Below are 23,461 nucleotides of genomic sequence, written 5' to 3'. Positions count from 1 at the left end.
CAATTCATTCAAATGTACAGAATTAATACAAGAAGTAATATCATGGTGTAAAATTATTCTCCTGAAGCAATTATTTATTTTTTTATCTTTTAAGGTACTACATACACATACAGTATGAACCATTATCACTGATGGGGTTTTCAAGTATTGTAAATATCCATCCTTTAAATAAAAGAGAAAAACAGAAATACTTATAGTTATTACTCAAGTTACATGTTCAGGGTGCATCAAACACACCAGTGCCATGGTGCATCAAACACACTAGTGCACTCTAAATATGTGTAGCCACACAACCTATTTCTGGTTTATATCCTACAAAGTTTGATGTAAGGATGTAAAGAAAAATGACTTGTTGATGTGTACCTTTCAGTCGTATGTATCACTCATGTTACGTTACGAAATGTTAATTTCTGAACATATAAGTCTGAAAGCAAGAAATCAATTCTGTTTCAACATTTGGAATTTAGTGAACTCTGATTTTATATTGCACTATTGTTTTGGCTGGTGGAGTCACAGAGGACTTTACCACAGTGCACTTGTTCAAATTAAATGCGTGAGGAATGTCCGGTGGAAAATATCACACTGTGTCACTGTTATTCAGTCAATGACAGGTCAAATCCAGAGCCAGTCTTGGTTTTGTGCTCCTCTATTATCTTGGTCATATGTTTGTGAAATGCTTCCCTAGAAAAGTGGTCAAACGCCTGTGGGGAGTAACATTCAGAAGGATATGACATTTGCAAAGCCTTCAAACTGGACAGAGAAGTAGCTGACTCAATGAATTGTTGGCTTGTACTCCAGCTCAGAGTGTTACAGCTGAGGTTCAGAAAGCAGAGTTTACTCAATGATGGTAGCACTATGAGGAGTTCGGTGACCTGAGAATCAGCCAGGTTGCAGTTCTGTAGCTCCAGCACCATAATCTTATCAGCCAGCTTACTGAGAAGATTGATCAGGACTCTGCAGTTCTCACCCACACACCAGTTATCACTGAGGTCCAGCTCCCTCAGCCCAGATGTGTGGTGTGACACAGACAGGTATGTCACATCCGACACTGTCAGACAGCAGCCTGCTACAGCCAGGTACTCTAGTGACTGGGACAGATTTGCCACCAGCTGGCGCAGGCGAGTCTTAACGCGATTGTTACTCAGATCCAGGCGGGTCAGGTTAGGCAAGCTGGCCAACATTTCTGCCACTTTATCACAGGAATCCTGGTGGTGGAAGAAGTGAATACCATTGCAGGAGAGGTCTAGAGCTGTTAAGTTGGTCAGACGAGATATACTGTCCACAAGGTGAAGAATACCATGTTCCCCTAAAGAGTTGAACTGGAGGCGAAGGCCAGTCAGATGCTGAAACACAGTGTATATCAGATTGTAAACAACTGTCCTCCATATCATGACTTCAAATTTTGCTCAGAGACTTCAGCACACTGCCATTTTCTTTAATATTTTTTGTTGCCTAGCGCCCTCTTCCCCCATGTACTTATGAATTCTTTTCCTTTAATATCAGAGAATTCTATATGTAGTTGGATATTTAAACATGAACTGAAAACAATTACTAACTTTTTCTAATATTTCATGTATTATTGTACAAGCCATGAATTCTGTAAACAAGAAATATGAGAGATAGGCCGTCATGTTTAAAATCTCAGAATACTTACAGCTGGGTCCACAAGATCCAGTAGAACCTTTAACTTTACTTCCCCCAGAAATGTGGCATCTATCTTATTTAAGTACAGTTTAAATGTACAGTTCCTAAACCTTGATATGACTAAGGCTTTGCATATCTCAGCATGAGCATTGACTGAGTCGATACACACATCAAGCTTTACTCCATCTGCAAAATGTAAACAGGCAAAACAATAAGATTGGATGTACTTAAGTTTAGAGGGCACATCATATCTTACAGATTACTGAACTATTTATTTATTTATTTGATTGGTATTTTATGCTGTACTCAAGAATAATTCAATTATACGAAGGTGGCCAGCATTATGGTGGGCGGAAACAGGGCCGAGTGTGAGAGAAACCCACAACCATCCACAGGCTGCAGACCCTCCCATGTACAGCCAGAGAGGAAGCCAGCATGAGCTGGACTTGAACTCACAGCGACCCATTGGTGGGAGGCTCCTGAGTCATTGCACCACCCTAGCGTGCTACCCCCGTCAGCCACAGCGGCCCCCTATTGAACTATTGGTATCTTGCCAGTGTAAGTGTTTATCATCATTCCTATTCAATTCTCAATGTATTGAACAGAAAAATAAAAAAACAATTATACAGAAGAAGTTCTGTTTTTGTATGAGTATGGTAAACAACTATCCTCTTATGTTAGCCTGTTTAATTGAAAGGAGAAAAGTCACCAGCTTACTGATACAAAACTAGTGAAAGGATGTGTATCTGGTATGTTACGTTTTGACATAGTTTTAGTTTTACTCACAACATCCGTCTGGTATTAATTCACCAACTTTATAGTTGACTTTGGCAGATTCAGGCATGTCTTTGGTCACTTCTTCATACATGGAAATAACCACCTTTTGTCGAGTCTCATTGTGAGCCAGCTGGCACTGAGATGACATAAACTTTGTGACAACTTCCACTGCAAAGTAAACAAACAAATAAAAAAATTAATGCCAGAGAACACAAAAATTAAGTATTGCATTTACTAAATATCAATTACCAAAAATCTGATGGGTTTCAAAATAAAATTTATTAATGGTCATGTCCCAAGGCTAGCAGTTCTCAATGCTGGCACTTTAGCAGGTACACGTTTCCTCACTATACTGCTAAGTTGAACACCCAGAAGAAATGTTACCATACCAAGTTCTGAACTGCCACTGACCGTCAACTCAATCAGCTCTAAATTAATTTCTCTTATGCTGAGCTCCCAGAGATAAGACAGATGCTCTAACCATTTGGCCATAAAGGTGCAGCAGATATAATTTGTGTAATGTCAAATGTAATATTTTATAGATTTTCAACATAACCAAATTTTCAGACAAAAGTTCTATGTTGCTGAAATTGGAGGATATGTCGGTCATCATTAAAATGCTGGCAAATAATCAGCTATCCTGCTGTGAACAAATTACAAACTTTATCTTATAGTCTTCATTTGCTCCTAATGTCGCTAACTAAGCAGAAGAGTTCTCTCCCTTTAAAACTGGAGTTCACTGGTTGGAGCATACCATCAAGACCTTTCCTTTCTTAAAACTTAAATTTTCAATTCAGAACATACTTGAAACAAATCCGGTCAAGTCCAGATACCGTAGTTTCATGTTCCCTTGTGACCTCATCAAGCAACGGCTGAAAGCATGGGCAACTAATGCTGCAAAGCGAATTCCAAGCAGAGACATTTTCTTCTGGTGGGTGTTGTTGTACAGTGATAGTGCTGAAGCATAGAGATTTGGTGCCAAACTCTTCAGTGATAGCATATGAAAAGGCCAGGAGGAGATGAGGACATGGACACTTCTGTCCCGGTTCTCCAACAAAGCTGCCTTCATTAAACTGAAGCACAAATCACCAGGAATGACTTTCACAGCATTCAGTGTCGCCTGTGCATCTCTGACAATGTAATGTGCACATGTGTCTAATAATGTTTTAACTGTCTTCGTATGATCAGATCTGTATGGCTCTGCTGTCAAGTCCAGTGGGTAGACAGCTCCCCTGTAACTGCTCACAGACAAGTCAGACATTTTCCCTTAGTACTGCTACATGTCATAAAATGACAGCTTCAGCTTTTCATTCCATCTGTAAAATAGAAACAGAGAACAAAGAAACTGATATTAGTTAAACCACTTGTCTGAGAAATGAGAGACTGTGTAAGTCTGATGTAACAGTAACTAGTATTTATATCAGCTCTATAACACTATCATCAACATCTGAAACTAGTTGAATATTTATCTCATTAATGTTGTTCTGTTCATTTAAAATGAGGAGTAATTTATTAAATCTTTAACTTACATTTTTAACAGCGCTCATGAATTTGTCATTTCATAAATACATGTACATTGTGGCACAGTAGTAAGAGGCTTGTCTTTTAATAGCTGGACACATGAGGTCTGGGTTGAATACCAGCCGTAGACAGGGAATCATCAGGATTCTAATAGTGGTGACAATACTAGTATGGTCACTTGGAACTTCCAGAAAACACATGGTGATGTCATTAACCAATACGACATAGACATGCAGCTTTGCACGTAAAATAATGTCCGCATCACATCTGGCAAAGTTCCTAAGTTACTTCCCAGGCTGGGTTCCTCCAACTATTTAAACTGACAACTTTCTCCGTATACAGTATTTAACATCAATCAAATAAATAAATACATGTAAAAAAATTCCATAAAACAAGCTAGCGATACATTATTAAGTGAGTGAGGCAAAGTGATCAGTCACTTCTCTCATGCTGATTGTTTGGATTACAGTAGCCCAGCGAGCCAGACAATACTTAATATGTATGGCCAAGTCATTTGAATATTATCCCGGGACTTTTCATTGAGAATGTGATATGTTTTTTGCTTTTTTCTATGTCTTCACATATAATGATAACTATTCATTAGATTTCCATTTCAATATGTTATCTTTCACGCAACCAGCTCGGCATGTACCCTGCCTGAGGTTTGAGTGTGAAAAATGACGGTTGTCACGTTTCATTCCTGATTCAAGCTTTCAAAAGCTGGATTACAATTCCATGAGGGTTTGATGGTGCAGGTTAGGACATCTTTATGGCTGTACCTGGGACATACAGCCAATTTATGAGGGCTAGATAACAGAGGTACCAATGTTAATATATTGTAAATTCTGATTAATATGAATTATCCAATGGACTGATTCGGAAAGAAAAGATCCTTAGCTACCAACAATACATTTGTGTTAATCACTGATTTAAATACGTGTAACTTGACCGGACGGGAGTGGGTCAACAGTGCCGAACTCACTCTCAAGAGTGGACTGTTGAACACCCACACGATGTTGAGCGCACTGTTGATAGAAACCAAGAATCGTTCTAGAAAATAAATGAAGGTTACAGGTTGCAAATTGGTATCGTCTAACATCTTTGAGGACTTGAGACACTTAAATTCTACATTCTTTAGATAATGGAACCCAGAAATTGCCATTACATTTGCTGATACATGTTTCTTTCCACGGCAGAAATAAAACGCCAAAAGTTGTGCTGTCGACGCGCGATGTGCTGGAAGGTTGTATGAGCGAGAATGTCGTCGCACATGAGAAACATGTCGCGATTGACATCATCATTCTCGAAAAATGTCCTTGTCAAAAAACACGCGCCAGCAGCAGAGTAAGTTGAAGTGTTTGTTTATTTATCTAGTATTAAAGGTGACTGATCATGACAGTGCTCTTTTTGTATTTGAAAACATCCGAATATCATAGATGGTATATCTCACAACAACAACAACAGTTAACTTTGTTTACGTAGTTAACTTTTAAAACACGATTAAAAGTTTTCTCACACTACTATAAAAATATTCTTACGTAACCTCGAAAATTCCAGAAAATGACACATTGGCAAAAGAGTTTGATTTGATTGTTGAGGAGACGGGTAACTCTTGTTCAGTTAGGCTAAGCTAAACCTTGAGGACTGTTTCCAACAATGTTTTAATTTACCTGCCTAATCATTGAACTGTTGAACTCATTGAATTGAAATCATTGAATCCCGGCAGTGTTTTGTAGAAAGAGTCTGGCCTTTCATTCCACACTAAAACGGCTTCATTTCTGGGCAAACGATTGCTCGTGAGTGTAATATATCACGTCTTGTGACGTATCAGTGAGGTATCACTTTGCATACTGATGTACATGCCACGCGGTCTTCTCTGAATAAAGCAGTGCGGCTTGGGGCCTTCAACGATGAAGACGTGTTGTCTTGTCTTTCTCTGGTGTATTACTGTGCTAGACTATAGAATGGCGTGAAGTCTTTCTAGTACGGTAGATCAATATACAAAACTGGCGACGAGACGAAACGTACCTACGTATAAGGGAAAATGGCAGTTTTCGGGAATCTAGGAGTTTTTGATGAGAGTGTTGAACTTTTTGAAGATTACACGGACAGATGCGACGCTTTTATGGCAGCGAACGCCATCGAAAACGAGAGGAAGGTAAATTTATTCCTATCGCTCATCGGTCCAGAAGCATACAAACTTCTCAAAAACTTGTGTAGTCCAGACGCCCCTAGAACGAAAACGTATCAGGAACTGAAGGACCTCTTGAAAGAACATTATGCGCCCACTCCAAATGTAATGGCAGAAAGATTTCGGTTTGACAGAGTGTCGAAACAAGGTGACAAGGAATCAGTGGCAGACTTTATTGTCCGTCTGAAGAAATTGGCTTCTACTTGTGATTACGGCAATTTTCTAGGCGATGCCTTACGAGACAAGCTAGTTTCGGGACTGAATCAGAAGATGTCACGTACTCAGACACATCTACTATCTGTGCGAAATCTTACATTTGACGAAGCAAGAAGGAAATGCCTAGCGGACGAATTAGCGAATGCCGCTAATCGAGAGAGCATGAACGACGGCACGGCGGAGATGAACCGACTGTTCCCCGGGAGGAGAGGCGGACGTCGAGGCAGAGGACGCGGTCGTGACCAAGCACACCGTAGTACATCCGGCGATGGCTGCAAATGCTGTGGTGGGAGAAACCATAGTACTGGAGAATGTCGACTGAGAGATGCTGAGTGTTATGGGTGTAGACAGCGAGGACATATCAAGACCATGTGTCCGAAAAGTGATAACACAAATTCTAACAGTGGTGGAAATACCGGCAGCAGAGGTACAAGAGGCGGTCGTGGACATTCGCAAAGTAAGTTCAAATCAAGAAATTCAGCGAAATACGTGGACATTTCAAATGATGCTGAAGAGTCAAGAGACAGTAATTCTGAATTTGATCATGATGAATTTGGACTCTACGGTAATTATAATGTAAATCAAACTCAAAGCATAAAACCTATTAAAGTAGATATTACTGTAGGACATTCTAACATACAAATGGAGCTTGATACAGGAGCCTCTCGCTCGACTGTATCTGAAACATTGTATAAAAGTTGTTTAACAATGTTCCCGCTCAGAAATGTAAACATCACATTGCGTAGTTATACAAATGAACCTGTACCTATTTTGGGAGAAATTAGAGTCCCTGTAAAGTACGAGGAAAACCCACTTGTAGAACTTGACTTGATTGTTGTAAAAGGTCAGAAACCATGTTTATTGGGTAGAGATTGGTTAAAACATATCAAATTGGATTGGCAAAGTATTTTCACTGTAAATGAAGTTGGTCTAACAAAGAAGTTACCTAAACATGTACCGCAGTCTGATGATTTTTCTGATTGTTTCAATGAGCTGTTACGACAGAACAGTGTACTGTTTACGTATGAAGGTAATGGTATTAAAGGTTTTAAAGCATCATTGGCATTGAAAGATAATGTTAAACCAGTATATCAGAAGGCTAGACCTGTACCATATTCTTTGCTTGGAGATGTTGAAAAAGAATATGACCGATTGATTGAATCAGAGATTTTGTATCCAGTTGACAGTTGTGAATGGGCTTCCCCGACAGTCCATGTTGTGAAACCTAATAAGTCTATTAGAGTGTGTGGTGATTATAAAGCAGTTAATGAATTGATTAAAGATGATGGATATAAATTACCAAATACTCAAGATCTGTTTGCTAAGATATCCCAGTATGGTTCACAGCCAAAAGTGTTTTCAAAACTAGATTTGACTAGTGCATTTAATCAGCTTTATTTAGATGATGAATCTGCTAAGTTGCTTGTGTTAAATACTCACAAAGGATTGTTAGCAACTAAACGGTTATGTTTTGGTGTCAAAACAGCGCCTTCCATTTTTCAGGCTACTATGGATAAAATATTGTCAAATATTGATCACGTGCTATGTTACATGGATGATATATTTGTAGCAACTGAAACTGAGAAAGAGCATTTTGTTGTGTTAGAGAAAGTATTTTCTAGATTGAGGAAACACAATGTCAAGTTAAATGGAGAAAAATGTGAATTTTTCAAAGAAAGTGTGACATTTTTGGGTCATAAGCTGTGTGCTGAGGGTATAAAACCATTGCAAAGCAAGACAGATGCAATTAGAAATGCACCTAGACCACAGAATGTGTCAGAACTTAAGTCATTTCTTGGAGTGTTGAATTACTATGGTAAATTTGTACCAAATCTGTCATCAAATTTACATGCTTTGTATTCGTTACTTAACAAGTCAGTAATGTGGAAATGGACTAAAGAGTGTGAAACTTCTTTTCAATATGCTAAGACTGTTTTAACAGGTGATAGCGTGCTTATGCACTATAATCCTAAGATGCGTTTAGTATTAAGTGTAGATGCAAGTCCTTATGGATTAGGAGCTGTGTTAAGCCATAAGTTGAATGATGGTTCAGAAAGACCTGTAGCTTATGCATCACGTACATTAAGTTGTGCAGAGAAGAACTATGCACAAATAGAGAAAGAAGCATTGGCAATTGTGTATGGAATTAAGAAATTTCATTTGTACTTGTTTGGTAGGAAATTTACTCTTGTAACTGATCATCAACCCCTAACAAGAATTTTTGGTTCCAAATCTGGTATTCCTGCATTAGCAGCAGCTAGGATGCAGCGCTGGGCATTGTTGCTTAGTGGATATTCGTATGATATTGTATACAGATCTTCAGAAAATAATGCAAATGCAGATATGTTAAGTAGATTACCAGTGGATGATTCTCACACTGCAGATCCTGATGAAATGTATATTTGTAGTACAGTATTAAGCGATCTACCTGTGACAGCTAAACAGATAGCTGATTTTTCATGTAAAGATGCTACATTATGTAAAGTGTTAGATTTTACATCTTCAGGTTGGCCAAATTATTGTACTGATATGACTTTGCAACCCTATTGGTCAAAACGAGATGAATTGTCAATTGATGATGGTTGTATATTATGGGGTAGGAGAGTAGTTGTACCAACTAAACTTCAAGAAATGTTGTTAACTGAATTACATGATGGTCATCCCGGCATGTGTAGGATGAAAGCTTTGGCTAGATCTTTCGTCTGGTGGCCTGGATTAGATCAAGATATAGAAGACTTAGTCAGAACATGTCCGAGTTGTGTAGAATCACAAAAAGTGCCTAAGTCTGTACCTTTGTTATTGTGGCCTTGGGCTACAGAGCCATGGCAGAGAATTCATGTTGATTTTGCTGAAATCGATGGTCAGCAATTTTTTATTGTAGTCGACAGTTATTCTAAGTGGTTAGAATGTTTTCCAATGTCAAGTACCACAGCAAGTGCTACTATTACTGTTCTTCGGTCTTTGTTCGCAAGGTATGGTTTACCGCAACAAATTGTTTCAGACAATGGACCCCAGTTCATTGCTGATTTGTTTTCTGATTTTTTGAAATGTAATGATATTGATCATACTTTGTGTCCCCCTTACCATCCTGCAAGTAATGGGTTAGCTGAGAAAAATGTTCAGAGCTTTAAGAGAAGTATTCAAAGTAGAATAGCCCATGTTCTGTCATGTTACAGAAATACTCCTCACACTACGACTGGTATTACGCCAGCTGAGTTGTTTCTGAAGCGAATGCCGCGAACTAGGTTGTCTTTGTTAAAGCCTAACTTACAAAGAAAGGTAGAAAGAAAACAGACAGCTAGCAAATTTCATCACGATGGTTTGAATCCCACTGTACGTAAATTTGATTTGTATCAGCATGTACGGGTAAGAAATATCAGGGGAGGAAAGGTAAAATGGATCCCCGGTACCATTGTTGCAATTAAAGGTCCTCACACTTATATTGTGCGAGTTCCAGGTAATAACAAACGCTATGTTCATGCTGATCATCTTATTTGTGATGACTCTGTAAATGTTAAATCTGATCAAAATCCAAATGACGTATTACTAGGGAAGGATACATGTGTTGCACCAAATAATCCAAGCATTGTCAGAAATCCACATGTAAATGATCCGAGTGTACAAACTAATGTGCCAAGTCCAATAAAGGAAGCAGTAGCTTTACCTGAATCTACTAAATGTACACCGAAAGTTTTTGATCAAGATTGTAAACCTGATGACACTGTGTCATGTGATTCTCCTGTGTTTATTCCTCGAAGGTCTGGTAAAGTAAGTAGACCTCCACGAAGACTTGATTTGTAATATGTATTCAGTGCTGCAGCTGTTCTAAAGTTCTAGATACATATGTACTCAGATTTTATGTCTTGGTTGTTGACTGTTTTTTTAGAGCAAACTTGTGACATTGTTTTAATGTTGGTGTCATAAAATGTATCTAAGTAAAATGAAACATTGTTGTAAGAAACAAAATGTTACAAGGTTTAAAGAAGTTAAAAGTTAATTGAAACTTTGTTAATGTTCTCAAGGTTACTTCGCATCTAAAAAGGGAGGAGTGTAATATATCACGTCTTGTGACGTATCAGTGAGGTATCACTTTGCATACTGATGTACATGCCACGCGGTCTTCTCTGAATAAAGCAGTGCGGCTTGGGGCCTTCAACGATGAAGACGTGTTGTCTTGTCTTTCTCTGGTGTATTACTGTGCTAGACTATAGAATGGCGTGAAGTCTTTCTAGTACGGTAGATCAATATACAAAAGTGAGGATTGTTATTGAGAAGAAAATCACCTTTTCATCACTCAGGGTAGACCCTCAAAAATGTCTGTTTCTTGTCAGTTTGTGTGATTGCGGTGGACAACCTAAGAACAGGCTAATTAATAAATATTTAGAAATAGTGGGTTGACTTATAAATGTGTTAGGGAAGTTTTAATGTGCATGTGAACAGCAGTAAATGTTCCGTACGGTAATTCGGACACTTTTGGGTGTGTTTCTCTCCGTAATTGTCGTTAAATGAGACTTACACCATTCCACAATTTTTTTGATTGCACATAAGTAAATAAACAGGTGTGGTGTATCAGTCTAGGAGAAATGATACATTGATACAATTCCAGTTTGGCGCTCTCTACCTACTGTGTGCCACACATGCTGAAAGGATTTAAAAGAAGTATGTTGATCCATAAAACATGAGATGCGAGTATGACATCTCTCATAAACAGATTTGTGCAATATATGCATCAGTGCATATTATGTGAGGAATTTTCAGAAAACTTTTGTTGCAAATGTGTCTCAGTTGCAAATGATACTTCCAAGGTAGGTAGTGTAACCATTCACTTAAAACTTTTGTTAAATTAAATTCTTTTATTGGCTAATATAGATATGGAAAATTAAGGGTGACCCAGCCTGGTATCAATGTATGTGGAACTTCCAGGCTTGGATTGCTGGTCTAAACTACCTACATGTATACATATATTGAAACTCTTTACAGTACTTCTCTGAAACAAATTCTGTAAACCTTAAGGACCACTTAAGAATTAGTGTGCCAATAATAGCACCTGTTTTTAATAATCATCTTTGTCAACTGATTTATTTCATTTATGTTGATAATTCCATACTATAGATTGTTTCACATTTATGGGTGTTGGAATGTGGAAAGTTGTGTTTAAAGACGCCATCTGTTTGTAATCAGGTTCACTCAGGTCCGATGGAAGGTGTATCCCAAATCCTATATGGATCCAACAATCAACAGAGAAGAGTTAGCCAAGCCATTGCCTGAACTAGACGAGAGGAGATTTCGACCAATCAAAGCTGCGAAAGTTGATGAGACAACATCAGTCTTTTATGATCCTGATGTGAAGTAAGTCCTTCTATTCATTTTTGTTTTGAGCCCAATCAGGTGTTTAATTTTTGGCCAGACAACATCAGTCTTTCATGATCCTGATGTGAAGTAAGTCCTTCTATTCATTTTTGTTTTGAGCCCAATCAGATGTTTAATTTTTGGCCTGTTTTGATTATTACCTGGTATCACATACATGTTCAGCTCCACTCACAAAGCAAAGTATAGGACAGTATTTATATTTAATCATATTCCATAATCCACAAAGATAAACCCACATCTGAAATTTGTGAAAACTGTGCCAGTGTTTGAGGTTATGGATTTAGTGGTAGAATTCTGAAATATAAACTTAATAATCAGACCAGTAACTGGTAACAACAGTGAAATTAAATATTGTGCCTATAAAGCCTATTTTGACTATAACAGGGTTCACAGTGCTTGTGACAACAAAATCATGTGACATATTATGAAAATTTCAGTCAAATTGTAAAAAAAAATGTGCCAAAATCAAATTGAGATTTTTGGAAGTTCATAATTAAAGTGTAAATGAGATTGCAATAAAATTCACTACCTAGGAGCAAATAGTCACTGAATGGTTATATTCATGCTGTGACGAATTGTAACGCATTAAATAAAGGTGGTTGACAAAAGTATTTAACACGAATGCCCCAGAGTGTGGAAACTCAAATTTCATTCCTGTGATCCATTCATAAAAATTGGTAATGTTCACAGCAAATTTGTGTCTACCATGATGAAGGGAGGAAACAAACAGCTGGTGACGGATATAATGGAAAAAGTAAGTTTAGTATTTATGTTTAGTTACGGGAGATCTGTACAACTTAGCATACATGTACCATTTTCCTCCGTGCAATTTATAAGAGACTTAAATCATGAATTAGCAACATTGACCGGCTATTTTGTGTATACATACATAGGTAATATGAGCCTAAGTTGCTGTTTCATTTAATAGAAATCCCTTCTTAGCCTTTAAACTATGCGGGTCAGGTAGTGTAGTGTGTCTAACAGCTGACTCAAGTCATCTGCTGTTTGTGATCATGGACATGGCATTACTGTTTCCTTCAAAGTTTTCTTGCCACAATGCTGCAAATGTGGTGTTAACCCACTCACATCTTTTTGAAAGATTTTAAGTTCACAGAGTGGATTTAACCTTGGCCTTGCACAGTGTACATTGTAAGGATTGTTTCAGGATTCCACTGTCATTTTTGTTTTCATGGCTGATGACTTTGTTAAATGCTTTAAACCAGTATCCAGTTTGTTTTGAAGGTATGTTGATAACTATTTCACTAATTAAGCCTTCCGGTGTGGAGAAAGGCCGAGTAACTGCGAAGCGCCGAGGGCTTTATTACTCAGAAATGTACAATTATGAGGTCTTTCTCTCACTTAAACTGTTGCATTAGTGTTACATAATGAACGATTTCTGTGTTTAGCGGTTGAAGGGAGTGGGGATAGGAAGCGCACAGATAGCACTGGGGTAGTGTTTTAGTTTTGATTCATTATGTATGGCGACACGGCCAGAATATGGTTGGTTAGACAATTCAGGTCTACGGCAGTTGTACTTTTCTGAGGGAGAAATTACGGTTTGTGAATAGAGTCATAACAAGCTTTTAAAAACTGAAGAATTGCTTCCAGGGTTCTGGATGATCTCCATGGTTTGCATGTGAACAAATGGTTATTTTATTTGCATTGTATAAATTAATATTAATATTAATATTTGATATTCTACAATGTCTTGCTAGAAGTTATCATGGCTTTGGAGTCTGGCATTTCTGACTGCTTTTTTGTTCTTTGGAATGCTTTTGTAGACTTTTGAAAACATTAAGAAAATCCAAGTTGAGAAATACCATAAGGCTTCCCCAGAGGAGAGAGAGGCCATTGAGTGTAACCCGGCTGTCATATTTCACCAGGCTGTTGAAAACTGTAAGCCAGTATTAATACTGACAAAGATACCTAAAGGAGGTGTTATGTACAGGGTGAGTGATGCCAAGGGAATCAAATCAAATTCAAAGTGCCCGCTCACTTGATGACAGCAGCTTTTGTCCAATCATGGCTGCTTTTATGAAGAAGTTGCCAGCAATTTGACCAATCTCATGCACTCTGTGTATTGCAGTAGTTAAAGGCATGGCCACTTGCACAGTGTAGCGTTCATTGAAGACTACTTGTCTTTGACCATTATGGTTTGTACGTGGGAAAGTTGGTCTCTAACTTGGCAAAGGTTGGTGGTTTACCCTGAGTACTCCAATTTTCTCCACCCTTACACATTGCACAAGCGAACTTAGATTTGGTAGCAAGGCTACCAAGGAGCTCCGTAGGAGAGACATGAATGCAAAACTTCAACTCAATACATAAAGTAATGGTAATCTATGCTAATGAAAATGCACACACAGCATCAGCGAGGGAACTTCACCCTTATGTCATTGTGCTTTATATGAATGTAAAACTTCAGCTCATTACATGCAGTACTTTATAAAATACCACCCTAAATTTTTGCTAAACATTGATTCTAATACGTAATACAGTAAGTCATGAATTTTGTTATTTACAGTACTGTATTTAGTATGCACACAGCAAATCCATGATGGAATATACCTGTTTTGCTGATGTGCTCTACATGTATGGAAAACCTGTGCTCAATACATGCGGTACATTATAACACCCCTGATATTATGTTTAACATAAGCTTTACCTGTACAAGTACATGTGAGCTAAAAATTCTGGGGCATAAAATCCGATCAAATCAAATGTCTCTACGCCTGAGTGCCTGTTTTTTTTTTTACACATGAATGTGCAAGATATGATCCAATTAAAATGTCAGAGTATTCAACAAAATATGTATTTGCCATTCTTAAGGTGCCAATTCCCTGTGTACCCAACCAGCAAAAGTTTAGAGCAATGAAATGGATTATAGAAAGTTGCAGAGATAAGGAGAGAAAGCTTCCCATGGAGGTGAAGTTAAGTTTGGAACTTCTTGATGCTTACAATAACCAGGTGAGATAATTCATTTCAAAAACTAAAAAAACTTTCCAAATATTAAAATAAAAACACCTTGTCTGTTTTTGTTTTTATCTCCTCAGCATATGATGCAGGGAGATGAATCCACTAGGTTGTCTGTTTGCAACCCAGTGCATGTGCTGTTTGGTTTGCACCCAATCATTGGGAAGACAGAATAATTTTTAATCCCATGAGGTGAAGTTTGTGGGAAGCAGGACCTCAATCTGTCATTACGTCAAAAATTATTGTTGCGCAAAGTCCACAAAAGTTACTGTATTTGTTTCTACTGCAAAGTCATTCTGTCTTGAATGTGACGTCATTATGAGCTGGGAAACAAATGTTCAACACATCTTCTGTAGTTATCATTTGTTTTTCATGAAACTTGGTAGGCATGACAAAGACTGTGCGAGGGTGTGTGTGTGCTAATTGGGTTGTGCCGCATCAATTATGTCTGAAGTTATTACCATTTAAATATAGACATGCCTCATGATGCTTTGATATATGTCACATATGTACGCTGAGTGGGTGGGCAGCATAATACTACACCTTCCCACATTTTGTAAACAAAAATGACTTTATTTTAATGCCGTAATACAGAGCTAGCGGGTGAGGACATCGTTATTCAGTTAATCAGTTGAGTATAGCCCTTGCGGGAATCATTTGTGTAACCATGAATCGATGGATATTTTTATGTCTTATTGAAGACTATTTCCTTTTGTGTTTGAACAGGGAAAAAGTATACGAAAGAAGCAAGATCTTCATAGGCAGTGTGAAGCTAACAAAGCATATGCTCATTTCCGGTGGTGAAAATTGTCAAGTTTTGGAGGAAGCCACATGACAACAAAACAGGGAAGCTAGCACAAGTGGATGAGAAAACTGCAGCAATACCCATGCAGGATCATAGGCCAGAGAAAATCCTGCTTGCAGATGGATCAACCAAGTCCTGACAGTTGGGTGTTCAAGACTGAACAATACGCCCAGTTCTTGTCCTTGCTGACAGACTAATGCAGTGCAGTATGCAGATTAGATATTACCCTCATGTTCATCTAGAATATTGACAGCATTATACGTGCAGTGTGAGAAGACCGAAAACAGTTGTCTCCCTTTGTCACATCTTGTCATTTGAACTGCCTCAGACTTTCCCCTGTACAGTGCGCATGTTCATCTGTTCATGTACAGATTCACACATCTTGTTTTTCTTGCATTAGCTATGTAAAGTGTATCTATAAAAAAATGCAAACAATGACTGATTACTGATATAATTTAATCGAAATGGTTCCCCAATGCTAATAAAAATGGGTTAGCAAGGAATTCAACAACATGTCATTTCTATGTACAAGTAGTATAACATTTGACATCTACTTGAAACTCTTGTAATATACATACACAGGTATGTGTTGTCGAGGTTTGTGGCATCAGACTTGATTACACAGCCTGATCAGGAACCAGTAAGTGGATAATCAACGCAGTCTACGCAGGAATACAAAAAGTACGAAGTATCAGTAAAGACAGCAGTAGAAAAGTATAAAGTCTTCAGTAAAGACAGGCGTACAAAAAGACCAAAATTTTCACTAGAGGAAGATACATGTATGTAGACCCACAACTTCATTCAGAGGAATTGTTCTCAGTATTCATTTATTTAGCTGATATTTCACTTATTTGAAGTCAGATTTATAGGTGTAAATAAATGCTCAGCATAACTGTGCTATGTCTTATCTTGTGCTAACCAATGTCTTATAGAGTATCAAAACTTTATTGCATCTTTAATTTCAGAAATACATTTTTGTGACTAAAGGATATAAAGATCTTAGTCCTTCATCAACCCTGCACACACAAAAAAAATGTAAGATAGGCTCTATTAGATTAGTAGCCACAAAAACCACAGATTGCATAAGTATGATTGCTCTCATTTGCCAGAAATGTTACTTCCTGCCGAGGTAGACTAAAATAATTTATCCACATAAAGTACAAAGTTTGCTTTCAGAAAACAATATATATAATGTATGCACAAGAAAGACAGGGGTCATGACAAGAGAAGTAGTTCTGGGGTGAGTCTCTGATGTCAGCCTAGAAAACCTGCAAACCAGACCTACTACTGCATGCTATGCAGACACGTCGGCCATCCCATCCAATCACTTGCTGTAAGCAGACGTGTCAAAACTCTCACCAAGTCACTTACTGTATACTGGCACGTCTGACATCCCACACAGTCACTTACTGTATACTGGCACGTCAGACATCCCACCCAGTCACTCACTGTATGCTGACACGTCTGACATCTCACCCAGTCACTTACTGTATACTGGCACGTCAGGCATCCCATCTAGTCACTTACTCTATGCTGACACATCAGACATCCCACCCAGTCACTCACAATATGCTGACATGTCAGACATCCCACCTAGTCACTTACTGTATGCTGACATGTCTGACATCCCACTCAGTCACTCACAGTATGCTGACACATGTGACATCCCAACTAGTCACTCACTGTAAGTAGACACATCTGACATCTTACCTAGTCACTCACTGTATGCTGACACGTCAGACATCCCACCTAGTTACTTACTGTATACTGACACATCTGACATCCCAGCTAGTCACTTACTGGATGCTGACACGTCGGACATCCCGCCGAGTCACTCAGCATATGTAGATATGTCAGTCACTTACTGGATGCAGACACATCTGACATCACAGCCTGTCACCCACAGTATGCAGATAATTGAGCTGACCATTCTTTTTCATCTCCTTGAATGCAGAGCATCAAACCAAAAAACCTTACTTTCTTTATCAATTTATGATAAACACTTATTGTCACAGGTAACACGTACAACAGGTAAAGATATGATGCATCAACAATCTCAGTTCTAATTAAGATTATCACAATGTTCTAGCTAGCCAAGCAGAATACAATGAAATCTCTAAAACAACACAAGTTAGTTGGTAGCACTATGGATATTAAGCAAACTGAAACATGGAGGATGGATATATCAATGATATACAGTGTAAGAGGGAGTTGCAGTAAAAAAAGCTAAACTCATTATGACCTTCCCATAATATTCTTATTTTTTAAAACTTGACTGTTTTAACATTTGACAAGAAAATGGAAATATCTTCAATTTACAGACAAATACGTGAAGTTAGGCAAACCTGAAAATTTACAATACTAACATATCAATAAAACCTGATGATATGCTGATAACCAGAATCTGGAAATTTACCAAGAACAGACAGTTAACGAGCCATTCGGGTGCACACACATTTCAGGCTAAAATTGCTAGTATGCGACATGGGTACATGTGTGCACAAATGGTTGTCACGTGAAGATATGTTGAGCTTCTTGGGCAAATTAAAGACCCTCTAGTGCAATTCTGTGCAACAAACCAAATGTTCAGTCATTCTGGTACAAATTCCTGGTGTGACGTCATATTACCTCATTTGATGCTACTATGCCTTCACAAGGCTCCAGTTGACGTCTCCTGCTCAGAAGACTACGTCATCCATGAATGAGCTTTAGTGTGATTAAGATGTCACAGATTATGTCACTCTGGGAAAAATGATGTCACTCTTGGAAAAATGACGCCTCTCCAGGAAACTGATGTCACTCTAGGAATTTGTATGGGAATGGCTGAAAATTTTGTTTCTGTAAGCAGTCAGATTTAGGATTATTTGAAGATCTGAGAAAATTCATGCATGGTGTATGAATGAATGCACATTGTGCTGGACAGGATCCTATATTCTTCCATTCATCCATAGAAGAATATTGGCTAAAATGGCTCTTGAACAACTACAATTAATATTGCAACACTGGAAATACCATGATCACAATTTTTAAAAAAAAAATAATCCACCATTCCACATTTCATTCATTTTTAAATTCTTAAAGATGTACACATACTTCACAATAATGCATAAACTACTCTATTTGCTTTGTAAGATGCCTGATAAAAATAAATACAAGTGATAGGGTCAAAGACTATTGCCTCGAGATATTCTATCTGCCAGCAGATAGACACTTGAAGGAGAGGTAAATGTGTCATTATGTCTACATTGATAAGTTTTAACATCAAATCCTAACAAAGTTCTTATTAGATGATTCAATCTCAGCTCAAATTACATCTTCAAAGTGTAGAGGGATTAAAATGGCGAGTTCATTCCCAGTTTTGTACCAAAGTTCAACCTTGCTCTCTTTTGATATCTCACCCATAATCTGTAAACAGAAACAAGAAGTTTTCATATAGAAGTTTTCATATTTGTATAACTCTCATGTAATGAATGAAATATTTGACAGCTTTTGTACAGTTTGTTTTACATGACATGCATCGTGCGCTGATGTCTAATTGTTCAATCTTGGCTGGAATAGCATTTGAGAGTCTAAATATCAGTAATGCATGATTGACATTTCTAGCATGAAAACCTCAGGCTCCAAGTGGAACTGGCAAAAAAGTGACCACATTTTTCCATCCAATTATGCTCATTTGACCAACAAAAATTAGGTTTAGATACACATAGAAATCCACGACCATCCGCAGGTTGTCATAAGACCTTTCCACATATAACCAGAGAGGAATCATCTTTGCATAGCAAATTAAGACACACTCTTCCCCACCATATTCTACTATTTTCCACCAAAATTAAGAATTCAGCTGAGGGAAAACTGAGGACAGAGTGAAGTTTGTAGCAAAGAAATGTGCAACCCTCTCTCCACTCCTGGGTTCTTATTACCACAGTAAAACAACAAACTATCTGCAAGCAAATATTTGCACGATAAATAAAAATGTGAAGAACTTACTTGATTTCCTGCATTTTGACCAGTTCTGTGTATGCTACCAGTATAAGTGGCCAGCCTAAAGCAAGTCCCCATGAGATTACAGGAATAAAGCCGAGTAAGGCTGGCATTTCCTGGTGAGAATTTGCTGCCACATCACAGACAAAGTAGACAAGTTGACACAATAGCCTGCAAAGACATCACAACTTGTGAACGTTTCATGCCACATCATAGCCACAGTAGACAAACACGGACAGTGTCTGATAAACTCTACATTGTCAGAAAGTTATACCTTACTCATTCCTAGGGTGATGTACGAAATTATCACTGTATTTGTAATGTCATTTTTCAACTCTCCAGTAAATATACAAATTTCCAGTGTAAAGTAAGAGGCACTCTCTCAGAACACTCCATACATTATATGACAGAACCTCAGAATGGTTATTGAAAGAGTATTTTTCCATATCTACCAAATATCACCATTAATTCTTGGGACAAATCATGTCATGTTCTGTTCATGTCACATACTAACATTATCCAATCATCATTTAAAGGATAAGGCAGCACCTGGCTAAAACAGATTTCAACCAAAAGCAGGATGTTCAAGCTTTCCAAGAAATATTTTATTTTTCGATGAGATTTCACTGAATAAAATGTAAGACAAATGACAATACTGAGTAAATGGCTGGGGTGAATCAAGGGAGACATCTTCATAATTTTATCCAATCAAATGCATTGCTATCAGATTGCATTCATTCCATGAAGTGACACATGATAACACAGGACTAATATATAAGAAATCATTTTGAGATCCTTTACAAGAATTAAGTGTAGTGGAAGTGCCATTTCTCAGTTCTCTGTGGTACAGGGTTGTGCCATTTTCTGACCACCACAGATGTGAAACTGATGACTTATGAGATACTAATACATATATTATTTTTCACTTTAGTGTTCGGTAAGCAGTTTGTATAGACACCTCATCATATAAAGTTTGGAAGTAAATATGAGGAATTTTAATTTGGCTCATTTGTCTTTTTTTTTTTTTTTGTAGACCAGGGATGTTTTTGTCTCTATTTTGTTTTTACAAAATAAAGTAAAAATTATTCAATCGCGGTGTTAGAGCCACAGTGCTTTCCTGACGTCCGCGATAATCAGGTGAGCTAAAAGCTGATCCTAGAAGCTACCACATATATCCTGTCATTAGATCTACATGTGAATTAACGCAAGGCTTATAATTGTATTTGAATGGGACGAACAACACAGAAGTAAATATATACTGTCCCAGAATCAACCAGGCAATAAAATATATTTAATGCGTAAAACAGTAACGTTGTCGACAATGAACTGGCAACAATGGAATACGCAGGTCATGGACATTGTGAACAACACCTAGGAGACGCACAGTCACCATGCAGGAATTCGACATGAACCAGGAGTTCTCTGTACTTCTATAGGTGATTTGAAATGGGCTACTTGGGAAGCCGATCGCTGTGGCCGTATACTGCAATCGAGGAACGCCTGTGGCAAATCCGCAGATATGGAGATGGTGTTCCTTGTAAATTGTGGTAGGCCTACTGTGTGAACAGTTCGATCGGTGGAAGGAAAACAGGCCTATGAATCCAACAAGTTTAATTTGCAGGAAAGCAATTATAATTGATTACTCACTTGAGCTTTCATCCCCAATATACGCAACTTTTTTCGGTCAAAGGCTACATCTTAGCCTATTACATGGAAAATACCTTCCAAGTTAGAGAGCTAGAGTAAATGTGGTGTCATATTGCTCTCTATAATGGAGATATGCTGAAGCTTTTTCAAGATCAAAATTCATTAAATTTTAACTGGGTTCAAAAAAATAAAAAGATCCTTTGAGTAGCAGTCTTTCAGTAAACGGAGACATGAACCAGGTGCTGTCCTATACTTAAACTGTTAGAATGTACTGAAGCTAACACGAAGTAATAGCTCATAATTAGTGTCATTTCTTCACCCATCAACAAGGTAGAAATCTAGTAGGATTTGCTCTGTCAATTCTGATGCATCCTTTGGCTTGGAGGTCTGTATGGTGGCATCATTTACAATGAAATTTACAATAACAGAATTCTGTTCTCAAGCAACAGAAGGCAAAGTAGTAGTTAAAACCACTGTCCTGACATTTCTTGTGGAAAACATTGGTTGTACTTACAGAGTAATACATACAGCCAACCAGCCCCTGTTTGTAAAAGGTGGGCTCTGCCATACATGGTTATATTTGTGCACGTAAGACATGGAGATCAGCACTGCAACAGAGAGAACAGGCTTCAAGGTATGAAAGTAATCCTCTTTAAATATACTAAACACCTTGCAAACAACAAAAAAAAAGAGAACAGAACAAAACTCTAGATAATTTCACATACAATAGTTATTGCCCTGTTAACCATCTATACAATGTACATGTTCCATTGTGACAGTAGTGCTCCCTGCAGTACTTCCCACTTGTTGTTACGCATCATACTTATATGTAATATGTGATATGTACATATTGTAAGTCTTCAACCTTTTCCCATGTTTACAAGGTGTTTAGTTAAGCATGCTCGGAGGACATTTGCCTGTGTAGACAGATAAAATTACACTTTTATGAAGCCCTCAAATCGGCCCATCCAACCAATATAGTTTTTCCTTCAAAATGAAATGAAAAACGTGCATAAATTGCACTGAAAGTGGATTTTTCATATGCAAAAAGGTTGAGGAATTAAAGTAAAAGACCAAATCAAACCCCCTACATGCAACATCACTCCCTTCCTTGTATGCCACAAACACTTACCAAAATATAAAACAAGTTGAAATAATACAAAGTTCTGGATAAGGGATATTTCCTCTCTGTAAGAAATCTCCCAGCTATTCCATACATCCATCTCACTGAAAAGTAAAGGTAAAAATACTTGTCTTTAACTGCAATGGTTTAAAGTGTACATGAATAGCACTAAAATTCTGATGCAGCTGCAGATTTGAGTTTTTTTAATCTTGTAAAAAAACTATATCTACACATAAGTCCCACTCATCTTGTTGCATATCGAGTGTCCATGGAAACAGCCTTCCAATAAGCCAATCCACTAAGCAGGCCTAAGATACAGATGCTCACAGATTTACATAAGACATGTCAAATGGGGAGCTATTTGTAGGTATTGTTTTAACCAGATTCAAATCTGTTCTGACTAGTTTTAAAGGAAGTATAATACACAAATGCTAAGGTAAACTGATGCTGAATTCCTTGTTGAGCAGGAGGTGTGCCATAATATCTCACCGGTATTTAGAAAGTAAATGCATACAGCACTTCAACTGAAAAAAATTTCAGCCTCAAAGACTATTATTATCATAATAATATTTTGGAAGTTAGGACAGAACATGCAATAGGTACCTATCACTTTGGAAGTAGAGACAAGCTGTTCGATTAGCCAAATCACTGCTTCCTGAGGCACACGCAGCTACAGAGTTGAGCCCACAACAAACAAGACAGATGGCAACCGAGGGAACGAAGCGCAGGCCGTAGTACAACAAAAACTGTAAAATTACCTGGTAAAAGGAAAAGAATTCCAAAATAACACGTGAAAAGTGAAAGTTTGTATTCAGTTAATTGTGAGCAATACTGAATAATGAACCTTGGTCTATAAAAACATGTGAAAGCAGACTCCCGAAATGTACAGAGGCAAAGAAATTATTACAGAACTGCACCATGTAATGATGGCAGAAGTGGATTGCTGCTTGTGTTACTTTTGTCACACGCCCATTTTGTCATTGTAACAGGATGATGAGATGAATACATGCACTACTGATAAGCCTGTTATTTATGCCTGTGGCCTCATGTCTCATCGTAATTCGAGTGTGCATCTGGTTGTGCGATAGGTTATTGCTTATGTATTTGTTACATTTGCCTGTGGCCTCCTCTTCACTGATGTGTTTCTTGTTGCTGACCGTGGCGCCCATCACAGTGAGTGTCAACGTGGTTGTGTGATACTCACCTCTTCACTGAT

General features: G+C 37.9%; 3 protein-coding genes across 5 annotated transcripts in view; 1 reads left to right on the top strand and 2 right to left on the bottom strand.

The window, feature by feature from the left end:
- Positions 1-31: 31 nt before the first annotated feature.
- Positions 32-5,164, bottom strand: LOC135475063 (leucine-rich repeat-containing protein 14-like). 2 transcript variants are annotated; one of them, XM_064754816.1, is made up of 5 exons: positions 5,108-5,164; positions 3,226-3,737; positions 2,431-2,589; positions 1,655-1,830; positions 32-1,343 (listed from the first exon to the last, which is right to left on the bottom strand). In XM_064754816.1, the coding sequence occupies exons 2-5, from the start codon at positions 3,680-3,682 to the stop codon at positions 594-596; spliced, it is 1,542 nt and encodes a 513-aa protein (XP_064610886.1). In that variant the 5' UTR covers positions 3,683-3,737; positions 5,108-5,164; the 3' UTR covers positions 32-593. The 2 variants fall into 2 exon arrangements, with proteins under 2 accessions (XP_064610886.1, XP_064610880.1); XM_064754810.1 differs by having other exon boundaries at positions 4,925-5,123.
- A 19-nt stretch (positions 5,165-5,183) lies between these two features.
- On the top strand, positions 5,184-16,925 carry LOC135475055 (small ribosomal subunit protein uS7m-like). The gene is made up of 6 exons (XM_064754799.1): positions 5,184-5,286; positions 11,531-11,698; positions 12,410-12,473; positions 13,501-13,668; positions 14,546-14,683; positions 15,416-16,925. The coding sequence occupies exons 1-6, from the start codon at positions 5,201-5,203 to the stop codon at positions 15,491-15,493; spliced, it is 702 nt and encodes a 233-aa protein (XP_064610869.1). The 5' UTR covers positions 5,184-5,200; the 3' UTR covers positions 15,494-16,925.
- A 129-nt stretch (positions 16,926-17,054) lies between these two features.
- The window catches only part of LOC135475039 (transmembrane protein 94-like), a 33,288-nt gene continuing 26,881 nt past the window's right edge, over positions 17,055-23,461 (bottom strand). For both annotated transcript variants that reach the window (XM_064754779.1, XM_064754788.1), the window contains exons 25-29: positions 22,849-23,003; positions 22,255-22,349; positions 21,637-21,730; positions 19,482-19,646; positions 17,055-18,899 (exon numbers count right to left, since the gene is read on the bottom strand). In XM_064754779.1, coding sequence (XP_064610849.1) covers positions 18,827-18,899; positions 19,482-19,646; positions 21,637-21,730; positions 22,255-22,349; positions 22,849-23,003 — 582 coding nt within the window. In that variant the 3' untranslated portion in view covers positions 17,055-18,826. The remainder of the gene's footprint in view (positions 18,900-19,481; positions 19,647-21,636; positions 21,731-22,254; positions 22,350-22,848; positions 23,004-23,461) is intronic.

Source organism: Liolophura sinensis, chromosome 1 (genome assembly GCF_032854445.1).
Source record: "Liolophura sinensis isolate JHLJ2023 chromosome 1, CUHK_Ljap_v2, whole genome shotgun sequence".
Lineage (NCBI taxonomy): Eukaryota > Metazoa > Mollusca > Polyplacophora > Chitonida > Chitonidae > Liolophura > Liolophura sinensis.
Note: the sequence above shows the minus strand (reverse complement) of the source record. Positions and strands in the feature narration are given on the sequence as shown.

Excerpts from the sequence above, each read along its gene's own strand:
- LOC135475063 (XM_064754816.1), bottom strand. The coding sequence starts at position 3,682 with ATGTCTGACTTGTCTGTGAGCAGTTACAGGGGAGCTGTCTACCCACTG. Across the intron at positions 2,590-3,225 it reads CTTGACCGGATTTGTTTCAA|TGGAAGTTGTCACAAAGTTT; the intron begins GTATGTTCTGAA and ends TTTACTTTGCAG. Across the intron at positions 1,831-2,430 it reads ATTAATACCAGACGGATGTT|ATGGAGTAAAGCTTGATGTG; the intron begins GTGAGTAAAACT and ends TACATTTTGCAG.
- LOC135475055 (XM_064754799.1), top strand. The coding sequence starts at position 5,201 with ATGTCGTCGCACATGAGAAACATGTCGCGATTGACATCATCATTCTCG. Across the intron at positions 11,699-12,409 it reads TTTTATGATCCTGATGTGAA|CAAATTTGTGTCTACCATGA; the intron begins GTAAGTCCTTCT and ends TAATGTTCACAG. Across the intron at positions 13,669-14,545 it reads AAGGAGGTGTTATGTACAGG|GTGCCAATTCCCTGTGTACC; the intron begins GTGAGTGATGCC and ends GCCATTCTTAAG.